Below are 14,488 nucleotides of genomic sequence, written 5' to 3'. Positions count from 1 at the left end.
CTTTCTTTACATGGCACCTGACTGGAAGTCACAGCTTCAGACTGACCCAAAGAGGCAGAAGTGCCTCCTCAGGTCAGAGCATGGTCTTTAGCCTGTATTCTAGACCCTGGTGAGGCTGTGTCACTTAGGGAAGAACTGATGGGAAAGAAAGTGCCCCCTCCCACCCCCACCCAGCAGGCTCTGGGGCAGTGCTTACAGCCATTTAGGGACACATCATAGCCAGCTGTGTGCAGGGCCTCCCGGCTGCTGGTGGAGCTCCGGGGCGGGGTCCAGGGGTCTGCATAGGAACTGGACCTGGCCTTCATCTCTTCCTTCAGAATTAGTCTGCCGATTCCACTCTGGAGCTGGGGGTGGGAGAGGAGGAAGATGAAGTTAGAAGGAAACAAAGAACACTGGGCTGAAACAGGCCTGGGGAGGGCTGAGGGGCCAGACTCTAGAGTGAACCTCTCACGTTTTTTGCCTTCCCCGACGTGTCCCTCTACCTTCGTAGCATCCATGTTTTCTTTAGGGGGACTGCATTTCTCTACTTCATAAGTAGTCCTGTGGTCAGGTCGGGGGTCCCTGGTGGTGGGCACAGAAATAAGGCCTGGCCAACAACAGCATTAACCCTGTCCACAGTGATTGGTTCAGCGATGGACAGATGGCGCTAGCTAGGCCAGGGAGAGCCTTCCTGGGACTCTTGGAGTTGCTGGCACCCAATTTTTAAAAAACAGACATTTTTTTTGGGGGGGGGTGAAAGTCACAAAACATAAAATTAACCATTTTAAAGTGTCCACAGAATACAGTGAGTGGCATTTAGTACATTGCTGAAACTGTGTAGCCACAACCTCCACCTATTTTCACATCATTTTTATCATTTTACCCCCAAAGAAGACCCTCTACTCATTAAATGATCACTCTCTTTTTCCCCCTTTCCTTCTAGGCCTTGATAATCACCAGTCTCGGTTCTGTCTCTGTGGATTTACCCCTTCTGGATATTCCATATACATGGAATCGTACAGTATGTGGGCTTTTGTGTCCGGCTTCTTTCTCTAAGCATAGTGTTTGCAGGGCTCATATACATTGTCCCACGTATCAGCACTTTATTCTTTTTGTAGCTGATACTCTGTCATATGGATATGCCACATTTTGTTTATTCATTCGCGAGCTCATGAACATTTGGGCTGCTTCCACCTCTTGGTTATTGTGAGTGGTACTGCCATGAACTGCGTGTATGTTACTGAGTACCGGTTTTTAGTTCTTCTGGGTATATACCTAGGAATGGAATTGATGGGTCTGTGAACAAAGAACACCTCCTGCCACATCAATAAACAAAGGATGTTGCAGCCGTCAAACCAACCTCTGCAGCCACCCCCGCCCCCAACGGTGCACCCTGAGGGGATTCAGAGTGGAGTAAAACAGGATACTGGCCCTAGATAGCTAAGGTGCGTGTCAGATGAATCATTTCAGTGAGCCCAGACTCTTGCATCTTACCATACAAAGAAAAGGGCTAAATTCATTAACTTGAGATGTTTGTTTTTCCCTTAATTATAATCTTTTGATGTTTGACTATTTTTTGTCTTGTTTTACAGAAACTCCTTTATCTCCTGGTTCCTCCCTTACCTCTTCAGAACTGTGCCTCAGAGATTTCTGAGAGCTTAGGTCCTTAGTGTCTGCTGAATAAAACATAATTCTCAATTTTTCAGTTGCATATATATATATATTTTGTCAACAGTTTTGGCAGCCACTAAGGGACCCAGAGCAGACTTTTCTCCTCTGCCTGAACTCTAAAGGCTCCAGAGCCTAGGTACCAGCAGAGATTCTTGGGCCTGTCTGCCTCCTCAGAGTCCAGATGAATTTGGGTGAATCTCTCCTGTTATTGGGCTTCCCTTGTGGCTCAGCTGGTAAAGAATCCACCTGCAATGCGGGAGACATGGGTTCGATCCCTGGGTTGGGAAGATGCCTTGGAGAATTCCATGAAGTGTATAGTCCATGGGGTCGCAAAGAGTTGGACATGACTGAGTGACTTTCACTTCACTCTCCTATTATTGGCTGATGATCCTAAGTTTTATTCAGTGGTGTTAAACTCCTCACTGGAAGAGAGATAGGTTATCCTTGAAACTTAGTTTCAAGAAGAGGTACCTGGGTTATCTGTCTGAAGACACTGTGAAGATTTTTTGCCCAGTTTTAGACACTGAGCGGGTTATCCTCAGTTGAAATACTGAGGAGACTTGGCTCAGTTTTAAGACCCTGAGTAAGGTTAGACGGAGTAATTATATAGACTGGCTTGCCGTTTTTCCTTGAATTGGATGCTTAGAGTTTGTCAAAATAAAAGTGAAGATATCTCAAGAGAGCTTTCAGCTCAGAAGGAACATCACCTCCTGGCTGGCAATGGCTTTCTCAGGAAACCAAGGAACTTGTGGGAGTGATAGAGGCAAGTCTTCACACCGTGCAGCTGTACCTATCAGGGTAACTCACTCTTTTTACTTAGAAACTTGCTTTCCATGGACATGCAAAAGAGCTGACCACTCCATACTCCAAGCACCCACAGTGGTCTCAGGCTACTGAAGGGAGAAACCAAAACATAGGGCTAAAAGGACTCCAGGCTAAAATCTAGAGGAGTTAAGCTCACATCAGCACATTGGCTCACCACCAGCCATCACTAGTGATTTTATTTTGACAAACTGACCTTGGAATGGGGAATAAAGCTTTCAAAACAAAAAGAATAAGGATCGACAGGTTGCCAGCCTCTAAGACCCGAGCCAGATTTCTGCATGTATGAAACTTAATATTTACAAGTACTTACTTCATTAGGAATTGAAGGAACTCTTGTCCTGAAAATGACTAAGGCAGGGGATGGGGGTGGAGAGGGCCTCTTCTATTGAGTACACAGTTAAATTAGAGAAAACCGTCTTGATAAAACATCTTTACGGAATTCTGACCTTAAAGAAACAAAAGCCCTTCTAGGGAGAACCTGCATTTCTGTCCCTGTGTCTTTGAGATGTAAGTATTCTACCTGATTTTCTTAGGCATTTTGTGTATGTGTCATCAGTGTGGGCCATATTCACATTTCTTATTTTTAGAAACTTGCAGGACAAAGACAGTTGCTTTTAATTATCAAAAATGGTCTGCTGGCTAAATGATATTAAGTCTTTTTCACAAAGAGCAAGGCCATAGTAATCTGAGCAAGCAAATTTAACTTATTCCAACTGTTATTTATAAACTAGTAAGTTTATACTGTAATACCTGATTTATAACTAAGTTTTTAAGGTGAAACTAATGTAAATATACATATACATTACACGAGGTGTCTCTACCTCCAGAAACACTGTCAAAATTTAATTTATAAAAGAATTCTATTTAATTAGCTTAAAAGTAAGTGCTTACAAATTAAATACTTTGATGCTTTTGAACTGTGGTGTTGGAGAAGACTCTTGAGAGTCTCTTGGACTGCGAGGAGATCCAACCAGTCCATTCTAAAGGAGATCAGCCCTGGGTGTTCTTTGGAAGGAATGATGCTAAAGCTGAAACTCCAGTACTTTGGCCACCTCATGCAAACAGTTGACTCATTGGAAAAGACTCTGATGCTGGGAGGGATTGGGGGCAGGAGGAAAAGGGGACAACAGAAGATGAGATGGCTGGATGGCATCACCAATTTGATGGACGTGAGTTTGAGTGAACTCCGGGAGTCGGTGATGGACAGGGAGGCCTGGTGTGCTGCAATTCATGGGGTCACAAAGAGTCGGACACAACTGAGCAACTGAACTGAACTGAAACAAAATGAAACTGGCCAGAATGAATTTCACGTTCATCTAGGAAATATTCAATATTAAATTAATACCTGATATTAAAGCTAACTTAAGCTTGCTGGTTTAATTAAGACAGACATCTCTTTTGTCAGGCTTTACTGAAGGTCAGTAAGTTCATGTTATTTCTGTTGCAGCGTTTGTCAGCAAAAAAAATTGGTATAATGATATTTTTGCAAGTTATAAAAATAAAGGTAAATGAGATTGAAGTTTTCAGGTGAACCCTTTAGGAATAATTATGATTTGGTTTTTTAACTGCTTTTGAACTGTGTTATTGGAGAAGACTCTTGAGAATCCCTTGGACTGCAAGGAGATCCAACCAGTCCATCCTAAAGGAAATCATTGGAAGGACTGATGCTGAAGCTGAAACTCCAATATTTTGGCCACCTGATGCAAAGAACTGACTCTTTGGAAAAGATGCTGATGCTGGGAAAGATTGAAGGCAGGAGGTGATGGGGATGACAGAGGATGAGATGATTGGATGGCATCACCAGCTCCATAGACATAAGTTTGAGTAAGCTCTGGGAGTTGGTGATGGACAGGAAGCCTGGCGTGCTGTAGTCCATTGGGTTGCAAAGAGTAGGACACGACTGAGCGACTGAACTGATGATTTGGGTGTATTGATTTAAAATAGTTTCTGCAGATTTTTGGTAACTGAAAACTTTAGAGTTTTTCCTATTAATTTTAAAATTGTTCTTTCATATTGGAGGTGATTTACCATGCTGTGTTAGTTTCAGGTGTATAGACAAATGATTCAATTATACATATAAATATATCCATTTTTCAGATTCTTTTTCCATAAAGGTTATTATAGAATATTGAGTTCCCCGTGATATACAGTAGGTCAAAAAGACAAAACATTTCAAAAACAAATACAAATCACTTATAGAAAAAGAATCTCACACAACCTGTCAAAAGCAGTATTGCAAGAAAACTTTGTTCTCTTAACAGAGAGAGGAACCAAATCCAATCTTGTGCCAGCCTACTTCTAATAGTAATATGCAGTTACCTGTGTTTGTTTTTGAAATTGTCACTTTGGTGACAACTGGTCAAGTAAGTATTGTTTCACAGTGATCTATGATCCTGTTTGGCCAAGTGGTTTGAAACCTTTGTGATATTTTTGACAAATGTCCCAAATAACAAATTCTAACTGAAGTTATTTGATCCCTAGCTAACTCCGGGATGCTTCAAAGAGATTCTGAGGCATCTCAAGAAATTGGTATTTATTTGGTATGCTATTAATAAATCAGGGGTCTCCATCCTCTGGGCCATGGACTGGTACCTTCTGTCAGATCAGTGGTGGCCAGATTAGACATAAAGTGCATAATAAATGTAATGTACTTTAATCATCCTGAAACCATCCCCCTGGTCCATGGAAAAATTATCTTCCATAGAACAGTCCCTGGTACCAAAGGTTGGGGACTGCTGTGTTAAATTACTTGAGAAGCACTGTCAAGGTTATATTGTATGGATAAATATCATTAATATAGATATTCCAAAATGTATATGGAATTCCTGAAAATCTGATACGTCCTACTATAAAGTTATAAGCCATAATTCTAGTTATCTTAAAATGTTCTATATCACAAATATCCAAGTATCTTGTCAGTTATAATAAGTCAGATCTTTAACCTTGCCATTTTAAGTCTTGTTGTTTATAGACAATCACTGTTTTACTCTGACACTTCTATAAAATGAAAATCTTAAAAAAGATTCATTAAAAATGACTTTCAATAAGCATAAGTTTCTGATAACTTTTAGATCATACTCCTGAACTGGGTAAGAAATTTAAAAACGAATGGAAAACCTAACAACTTCATCTAGATTAACAGGAATTAATTACATGAGACTGAATGAATTGATAAATATGATTGATAACTTTGACTTTTTCTGATACATACTGATTTTTAATTTCTGTTTTTCAGAAAAACTTTCCTCTTATACTATGACCTACAGCAAATTGGTAAAGTATACCTTTGTAAACAAAGATGAAACATTTACCTTTGTTTCTCTACCTGATCCTTCCAGAATTTGGCTTTTCCAGCTGGATTCCCTGTGGACTTGATGACTTGTTTTGACCAGGTTACACCTAGTTATACTAATGACTCTTCTAGTTTGTTCTGTCTTGTTGTTTTCAAATTATTTACACTTTGTGCCTCTCTCTGCTGCACTATCAGTTTATTAATGTTACCAGCTGTATTGCTATATTCTGTTTTATAAGATTGTTATCTCTTACATTACCAACGTGTGATCAAGCCTCCAACAAATTTAATGTTATCTCAAGGCAGTTGATCATGTCCATAACTCTACACACAATAATTGTAATAGTGCAACTCTAGATATGGGAAGAAGGGACAAGGGAAAACATCTCCTGGATCATAACAGACTAGCAAGACACACGGCCCAGAGACTTTTAGATGATCAGTAGGGCCTAATCCAAGAAAAATGAGCACATTCAGCGGCCTGTCAACAGAATCTTTGCCTGACCTAGGAATGCACCTTCCTGGCACCAAGGGACAAAATCGGTCATGCAGTGCCTCCAAAATTGGTCAAATTTATTACCAAGAGGAAGCACTGTGAGCAAAGAATGTCACCTGCCATATCAATAAACAAAGGATGTTGCTGCCACCAACCTCTGTGGCTCCTCTCAGTGGTATACCCTGAGGGGATTCAGGATGGAGGAGGACAGGATACCGACCTTAGACAGTGCAGTTTAGACAGGTGCAAATTAAGGAATGATTTCAGTGAGCCCAGGCCCTTGCATCTTCCCATACATAGAAAAGGGCTAAATTCATTACCTGGAAATGTCTGTTTTTTCTTTAGTCTAGTCAGCAGCAATCTTTTGATGTTCAACTTCCTGATTATTTTTTTTTTTTTTTGCAAAACCTATATATCCTGGCTCCTCCCTTACCTCTTTGGAACACTATCTCAGAGCTATCTGAGAGGCTGAATCCTGGGGTTAGGTCTTCAGTATATCTGCTGAATAAAACATAATTCTTACCTTTTAGGTGGTGTGTGTGTGTTTTCCGTCGACAGTTCCTGTTGTAATTCTACACGGTAACTTGGTGAGGGCCACAGACTCCCTCAGCAGCCGCACCACCTTCCATTCCCACCAGTGACATATAAGTCACTGGTGCCCACTGACCACCTGACGGCAGGAATAACCTACAGCTAATCCTACCAGCTGACTTTTCTGTTATGCCAAGTTTTGCATTTCTTTTTTATTTTATCATAGTTTGAGTTTGGTTTCTGTCCCTCACAAATGAGAAACCCTCATAACATGCCCCGGCAGCACCCCATTCAGTGGTGTGGCCTGCTCACCTTGTGCATACTGCGGTCGAAGTCGTCCTCCTCTCCTCCGGATGAGAATCTCCTGGCTCGGGGCACTGCCAGGAAAGACAGCTAGGGTCAGCCCCTGCCCTGGGGAGAGGGCGTGGGCGGCAGAACAGCCTTCACAGGGGCTCTCTGCCTGGTGCTGCCACTTTCTAGACGGGCGACCCCTCACAAGTGCACTTTCGTGAGCTGCCTTTACCGTGGGCCTCCCTGTACTGAGACACCCAGTGTCCCTGCCCATTCTTAGGCTAGAAAGCGCCAGCAAAGCTAACAGCCCAGAGCTAATAAGCCACGATGTTAGGACTCTTGCTGACATTGGCAGGAAAGGTGTTCTCTCTGCCAAGGGCAGGGGGTCAGCCTGGACCCGCCAGAGCTCATCCTGGCGTGAGGACAGTCAGCCTGAGGCTGCAGCCACCCAGCCCTGAGGACTGCTCAGGTCCTGGTGGTTCCCACCCACCTCTAGATCCAGCTGTACCCCAGAAACTTCTAGTCACCTGACCCAGGAAATCCTTGTTTCGCCTCAAGCCTTTTGGAGATTTTAAAAAATATTGTTTCTCCTTTTTCTGTGATTGAAATAGTCTCATCTAAGAGTCCCCTCTGAACACTCTCCTGTGGACACTGCCCACTCCTCCACTCTGGGTTACAGCTGGGCTTGTGTTGTAATTCTTTTCCAAATGGAGAATTCTTTGAAGGTAGGGCAGGGTCCCCTCTGAGCTCCCATGAAACTGCTCAAAATGGACATTCATTACTAAAGGTACATGCTGAAGCAAAGTGGCACTTAATGACAGCTCCTTCCCATACTTGAAAGGAACACCATCTGGCGGGCTGGCACCTTGAGGACCATTAAGACCCCCCACCAGGTGCCTACGAGAATCTTCCAATGCCCACAGTCCTCTCTTTTCCATTTTCCAAACCATTTCCTACCTACAGCCAAAGTGGTCTCTTAGAAACATAAATCTGATCACGCCACCACTTTTAACTTCCTACTATTTTGGATAAAGATCAAAATCTTCAAGGCCCTGTGGTATCTGGCCTCTCACCCCCACCCCTGCCCTTCCCTCTCTGAGCTCAAGGTTAAGCTGACAGCCTTTCCTTTGCTCCAGTAGAGCCCAGCCTCCGATCTTGCATCTCTGCAGCTGTGTTTCTATACCCTGTAGGCTTACCTGCTCCTCACCCTTCCTGTGGCAGCCGAGGCTCTGCATTTAAGAAGCTTTTGTCATCTTCCAGGCTGCATGGCACGCCCCTGCCATCAGCTCTCTACCTGCTGTACCTCGCCACCCTCTCCAGCTGGGGCCTATGTCTTGTCTACAAGGGCAAGGACCTGCTCTAGGTTGCTTTCCAGTGTCTCCTGAAGGCCCATGACTGCCCTCAGTACATGTTTGCTGAGTAAATGCATTATTGTGTGAAGGAATGGCGACTGTCTGTCCTAGCCCTCTGAGTCCCTGGCGTGGGTGACAGGGCTCTGGTCCTGGCTCCCTTGTGGAGGGGGGTGGTACCTTTGGGGGACCCGTGGTAGGTCCAGTACTCAGACTCCGTCGCGTAGTAGGGGTCTGGCGAGTAGGCTGGACTGTACTTCGAGGCCTGGCTGATGTCTTCACTTGTTTTGCTCTTGGTTGCTGTCGACAAATCACCTGCAAAGGACCCGGAGAAAGAGCTTCAGGGAGGCCGATGTCCTAGACACACTGTCCCTTTTCACTGGGCTCCAGCCCAGGGGAGGGAAGCCACATCCAGGCAAGGGTCTGGGACGTGAGCGTTCCAAGCACTTGTGAAAGTGCTTGGAAAAGCACTGAGGTCAAGCCTCTCATTTCACAGTTGGGAATCTGAACACCTGGTGGGGAGGGCCTTGCTCAGACCACACAGCGAGTGGGACCGGAACTGGATCAGAATGAACATGTCTCAGCAGTGGTTCCCACTCTGAGCACAGGCAGGATCCCACTCCGAGCGCAGGTAGGAGTCATGAATGAAGCAGGTTACAGTGCAGAGTCGTGTAGGCTACAAGCTTAGTATTCCTAATTAAGGAAGTCTAGGGCAGGGGAGGGGTCAGGGTATCTGACTGGTAAATAAATTTGGGTGCAGGTGGTCCACAGGCCATTCTGTAAGAAACACTAAATGGATGAACAAATGAATGAAGGCACCCTCAGCCCCTTCCTCATCCACACCCTGTCTACAGGCCTCCAGGTATGTACTCCCAGGACATGGTGACAGAGAGCAGCTTAGAGCAGTGGTTCCCAAGCTGGGCTGGACATTAGAATCACCTGGAGAAACTTATAAATACACAACTTGGATTAAGTCCGGGGTGGGGCCCAGGAACCTGTATGCATCCCATGGGATTCTCACGGACCTCCAAGTTTGAGGACAAATGCCTGGGAGCGTCACTCTCCCAGGGCCACCTGCATTTGACAAGGGTTACTCTGATCATGGACCTTAGGACACCACCCATCAGGGATAGGTGGGAGTGGGGGGCGGTGAGGTGGTGGGGAAGGACATAGGGGATACAGGCCTTCCTTGCCCTTTTGAAATGACACCCCCCCCCCCCCCCCCCCCCCCCCCCCCCCCCGCCCAAGGCCACCATGAGTGAGCGGCCAACACGGACTGGGTTGCATCCTTGTCAGCGTCCCTCTCAGTGGCCCTGCCGAGCCACCTGCACAGGTTATTAACTGCCCCTCCCCCTGCCTGGCTGAGCCCTCTCCGCCCCTGACCATACCATGCCGCTTGTAGATCGGGGGTTTCCGGTAGATGTTACTTTCTCCAGCTGCCAGACAGACCAGGGAGGGACAGTGGGAAGGAGAGAGAAAGACAGGAGAACAGGATACAGCAGTTGGTCAGTCGGTCCCAGAAGAGAGGTGCTTAGCAGCTTCTCCTGAGGCTTTTCCCACCCCTCCCCGTGGACTTCCTCTTCTAAAGCTGAGCCTCCAACCTCATCCCATCTGGTTCCAGGAAAGATGAGGGGAAACGGGGTGGATGGATTCAAACGGGGCTGAGGCAGGGGCTTGGGCTGGAATGGTGGGCATGCAGGTAAAGGCAGGCTTGTGCTCAGCAAGACTCCATGCGGGAAGGTGCCCCCACCTCCATTCAGCGGCCATGCTTCATTCCGCATGGACGTCCCCAGAACCTTTTCGCCACGGTTCCGCACTCTCGCCACCCCCACCCTCCACCCAAATAAACCAGATGAGAACTTTCTGGGGCAACTGAGAATCGTGTAGAAGAAACGGCAGGACCAACTTCTGGGAAAAAGTGAGTGGGCAGTGAAAACCTGGCTCAGAGTTGGGAGACCGGGGCCTAGGCCTGGCTCTGCTGAACTTAGGGTAAGACCTTTTCCATGGGCCCCCACCCTCTGCCTTCCTCTACCTTCCCATCACTTTCACTCATGCTCACCACCTCCAGCTGCTCTGGCCTGCTGCAGGCAGTGTTTTAGGGCCTTTGGACTGGCTGTTTCCTCCACCCAGGATGTTTAACCCTGCGATATCTTTGGCTTCAATGTCACCTCCTCCAAGAAGCCCTTCCTGACTACCTCATCTAGCCCAGCCTCCTCCACCCTGTCACTTTACCACAGTGCCCTGTTTTTATTATGTTTAGCATCCATCTCCTGAAATTATACTTTTACTTATTTGTTTACTTATTTATTACCTCTCTCCCCACATTAGAACTTAAAACACCCCGAAGGCAGGGACTGGGCTGGTTTGAGCACAGCTGCACCTTCGGGATCCAGAACAGGGCTGGCTGTCCGGAAGGAACAACTCAGCCTCCAGGAAGCTAAGTCCCGGTCCTGAGGTCACAAGCTTGTAAGCAGCAGAATTAAGGATCCAGTCCCAAGAGTTCTGGTGCAAAAGCCCATGATGTGGTTACTGCCACGTCCCATCACAGCCCTCAATCCTTCTAGGCACTTCCCTGGACTGCTTCCTGGTGGTCCCGATCAAAGTTGGTTCTGTCTTGTGGATGGGCTAAGGTTAGTGGGCGTGTTGGCGCTGGAGGCGGGCTACTGCAGGTGACTGGTTAGGGAGGGTCCCCAGCACGCATTTCTCCTCGTTGCCGGTGACCCCACGGAGCATGCACCCATGCCGGGAATTCCAGGCTGGCAGCCTACCTGGGATGTGAAAGTGCTTGGGAGCCTGGTAAGAGGTCGGAGTGGAGGACCTCACATCTAACTGGCTATGGTATGGAGAGCTCCGGCCACTCTCGGGCCCTGGAGCGCGCAGGCAGTGGTCCCCAGAGAGAACAGAGGCACAGAGAAAACAGGCATTAATGCAGCGGCGGCAGTGACGGCAGCAGCGAGGTGGCGACGGCGGGATGCGGGGGTGCTGTGCTCTCATGCACGTGTTGGCAGAAACAGGCTTGGCCCCGCTGTCCTGCTTCACCCCCAAGTCAGATTTTGTGGGTTGTGAGAACCAACAGCACTGAGTGTCTTTGCCCCTCTTAGCGCCCCACCTGGGCCACTCCCTTAATTACCCTGCCCACTTCATCCCTAACCACTGAATGGCCCTTGGTTGAGCCAGGCCACTCTGGTCCTCTGGTCCTACCCTCTGGATGGGGCAGGACAAACGATGGAGATGCAGGTGTCTTCTCTCAGCCAGGGCGGCTGGGCGGTCTGCCACTTCCCCCGCCCCCAACCCCAGCAGCACACCACCCACCTCCTGCGGCATCTCAGTGCCACGTATCCCTCCTCTTCCCCTGCCAGGGGCATTGGCGGGGACTTGGCGAGGCCTGGGTGCCACAGGCCTCCCGGGAACCATGCTGCAATGGAGATGTCCCACGGAATCCCATGCTGTCTCCACAGCTGGGGACGTAAACCACGGTGCTGTCCCTTGGCTTTTCCTGTCCCTTTGGGGGCTTCCCCCTTCCTTACCGGAGCGGTAGTAGTGATGAGGTGAGCGGGAGAAGGTGGGGGACATGCCCTGCCGGCTGTAGGTGGGGGAGTCGATGTATCCTGGGCTGGAGGCCCGTCTCTGCCGGAGGTCCAGGTTCTCATAGATGTCCTGAAGGGGAGGAAGCAGGGCCATGAGCAAGACCCGCACTCGGGGGGCCTGGAGCCAAGGGTCCGGCAGGCAGCAGGGAGAGTGACGTGACTCTGGGATCCCCGGGGGCTGAAGCACGGGTGCTGCCCTCCTGAATACAGACGCCCCCTCCCTGGGTGACGTGTAGCCCAAGAGGCTGCAGTGGCTTCTCAGGGCCTTCGCCTGCTCCCACACACCCTTGAATGCAACCCATAGGTCAAGTCCCAGGGATCCTGACCGAGGATCACAGAAGCATCAGGGAGGCCATCCCTGGAAGGAAGGTTCTCCCCTCCGTCTCTGCCCTTTAGTCACTGCCACTTCCTCCGGGTCATGCTCTTAACTCTCCCCATCTCTGCTCAGGTTGTGGGAGCACCTTTGGAGGCTGTGCAAGAGCTAAATCAGGAGTCTGCTTGGTCAGCATAAAAGGATACGATTCTAGAAAAGGTCTCCCGGAACCAGCTTAATTACCTGGGAGTAGGGAGATAAGGTTCCCAGCGACTTGGAGGCGAAGTGTGAAGGCAGCCATGGAAGGAGCGAAAGGAGAGAGGAGGGTGAGAGGGAGGGACAGAGAGTGGTTACACGGAGCAGAGAGAGGCCTGCAGCTGCCCTGCAGCCCCCCACCCCGGGTAACACTTCACCTGCCAGGATGTCAGTGGTGCTCATGGGTGGGAGGGAACCTTGAGATCATATCCCTGAGAGGGGACGAGGGGGCTCAGGGCCCCTCAGGAAAGGATCGGTAGGGTCTTCACTGGGACCCCAGCTTCCCCACTGCAAGCTCAGAGCCAGTCCATGGCCCTTCCCTGTCCCTCTATCAGTTCACGCCCCCTCTGTGGTTCAGAGGACAGGGCCCAGGGCAGGGGTCCCAAATGCAGGGCCAAGCAAGAGCCAGGCTGGTGCCATCAAGGCAGGAGTTGGGCCGGTGGGCAGGGAGCAGGAAGCTGGGGATGGAAGGCATCACCCGCAGAGGGGATGGCGCTCAGCTCCAGGGCACCCAGGCCAACCCCAGCCTAACACAGCTTCTTGTTTCCAAGACAAGACAGAAGAACAGACACCTATGTGAACTCTCCTAATGCCTGAATGTTGATAACTAATTTACATTTTAAAGACACTCTGTGAGTGAAACAAAACAAATCTGGCGCTGGCCTGCGGCCCCCTGTTTGCCATCTCTGGCTTCAGGAGACTCAGCCTCTACCAAATGCTTGGTTTCCTTTTACTGGTCCATTTCAGAGGCCAGAACTCAGAAAATCTCAGCTCTTAAATCTGGGCTCTTAAACCAAATGAAACCTCATCCTCCTTAGAGAGGAAGGGGTCAGCAGTGAAGTGGGGACAAGGCCAGGGCCCCTTCTAAAGTGCCAGATGATCTCAGCGCAGGGGCCTGGGATGGGTTGGACACCTCCTGGGATGTCTGCTGCCAGAATCTCTGGTAGCAGGACCACTGCCTGCCTCAGAGAATGGTTTCTCTTGTCCAGCGGCCATTTAGTTATTTCAAAACCCTTCTGATGCTGCCTTTTTATAAGAGTGTCTCTTGCCCTGAGCACAGGCCAGGGGCAACACCCAGAGAACCTACCTAACCAGGGTTTATAAACTTAACTGGCCTCTGAGCCTGGCTGGTGATGAGAACTAGAGGCTGTGTATAAAACCTCTCCACGGTAAGAGGAAAAACAGCTCAAGCAATAAGTGGTCACAGGTTCTTGGCTTTAATGTTGGGGTTCTCAGGGTGTAGTGGGGATCAGAGAGAACTGGGGAGCTGGTGTCTTGACTACAGAGGGTGCTGCTCCCCATCTCCAGGTGGTGGAAATACTGGGGTTGTGTTGCCAGCTCTGATTTTTCAAGAAAAGCCAGATTTTGGATGAAATGGCTTGATTTTTAAGTGTTGACTATAAAAACCAGCTTGAAAGAGTCTGGGGGCCACCACTATGGAGGCCTCAGTCTCTGTGATCGAGGGGCCTGGGGACCCAGTGGGCTCTCCTCTCCTCCACCGGCCCCAGAGAGAGGGCAAGACCCCATACCTCTCCATAGCCACACCTCTCCAGCATCTCGTCGGACGTGTATCTGGAATGAGGCTCGTAGGAAATGAGGTCAGGGCGTTGTACCTCGTAGATTGACTTAACCTTGGGGAGAGCTGCCAGGTCTTTGTAATTAAGGATCTCATTATCCACTTTAGCCTGAGGAAGAGGGAAATGGAGAGGAAAGAAGCAGAAAGATAAGCGGGAAAGGAGAGTGGAAATAAAAGCCAGGCACAGAAGGAATAAGCCTCTTTAGTTAAGATGGCAGACTCAGAAAATGTGAAAATAAGGCAGGTTATTCATTCCACCCGGCTGACGGTCACTGAACACACGTGTGTGCTATCCTGTGCTGTACAGGAATGACCTTTTCTAA

The 14,488-nt window shown here is 48.4% G+C and overlaps 1 protein-coding gene across 1 annotated transcript in view; it reads right to left on the bottom strand.

Annotated features, from left to right (window-relative positions):
* Nucleotides 1–14,488, bottom strand: part of ABLIM3 (actin binding LIM protein family member 3) — an 87,328-nt gene that overhangs the window by 11,376 nt on the left and 61,464 nt on the right. Inside the window, exons 9-16 of the mRNA XM_052643546.1 lie at nt 14,119–14,274; nt 12,578–12,607; nt 11,962–12,091; nt 11,203–11,301; nt 9,823–9,870; nt 8,615–8,749; nt 7,107–7,171; nt 197–344 (exon numbers count right to left, since the gene is read on the bottom strand). Coding sequence (XP_052499506.1) covers nt 197–344; nt 7,107–7,171; nt 8,615–8,749; nt 9,823–9,870; nt 11,203–11,301; nt 11,962–12,091; nt 12,578–12,607; nt 14,119–14,274 — 811 coding nt within the window. The remainder of the gene's footprint in view (nt 1–196; nt 345–7,106; nt 7,172–8,614; nt 8,750–9,822; nt 9,871–11,202; nt 11,302–11,961; nt 12,092–12,577; nt 12,608–14,118; nt 14,275–14,488) is intronic.

The sequence above is a fragment of the Budorcas taxicolor genome, chromosome 7 (assembly GCF_023091745.1).
Source record: "Budorcas taxicolor isolate Tak-1 chromosome 7, Takin1.1, whole genome shotgun sequence".
Lineage (NCBI taxonomy): Eukaryota > Metazoa > Chordata > Mammalia > Artiodactyla > Bovidae > Budorcas > Budorcas taxicolor.
Note: the sequence above shows the minus strand (reverse complement) of the source record. Positions and strands in the feature narration are given on the sequence as shown.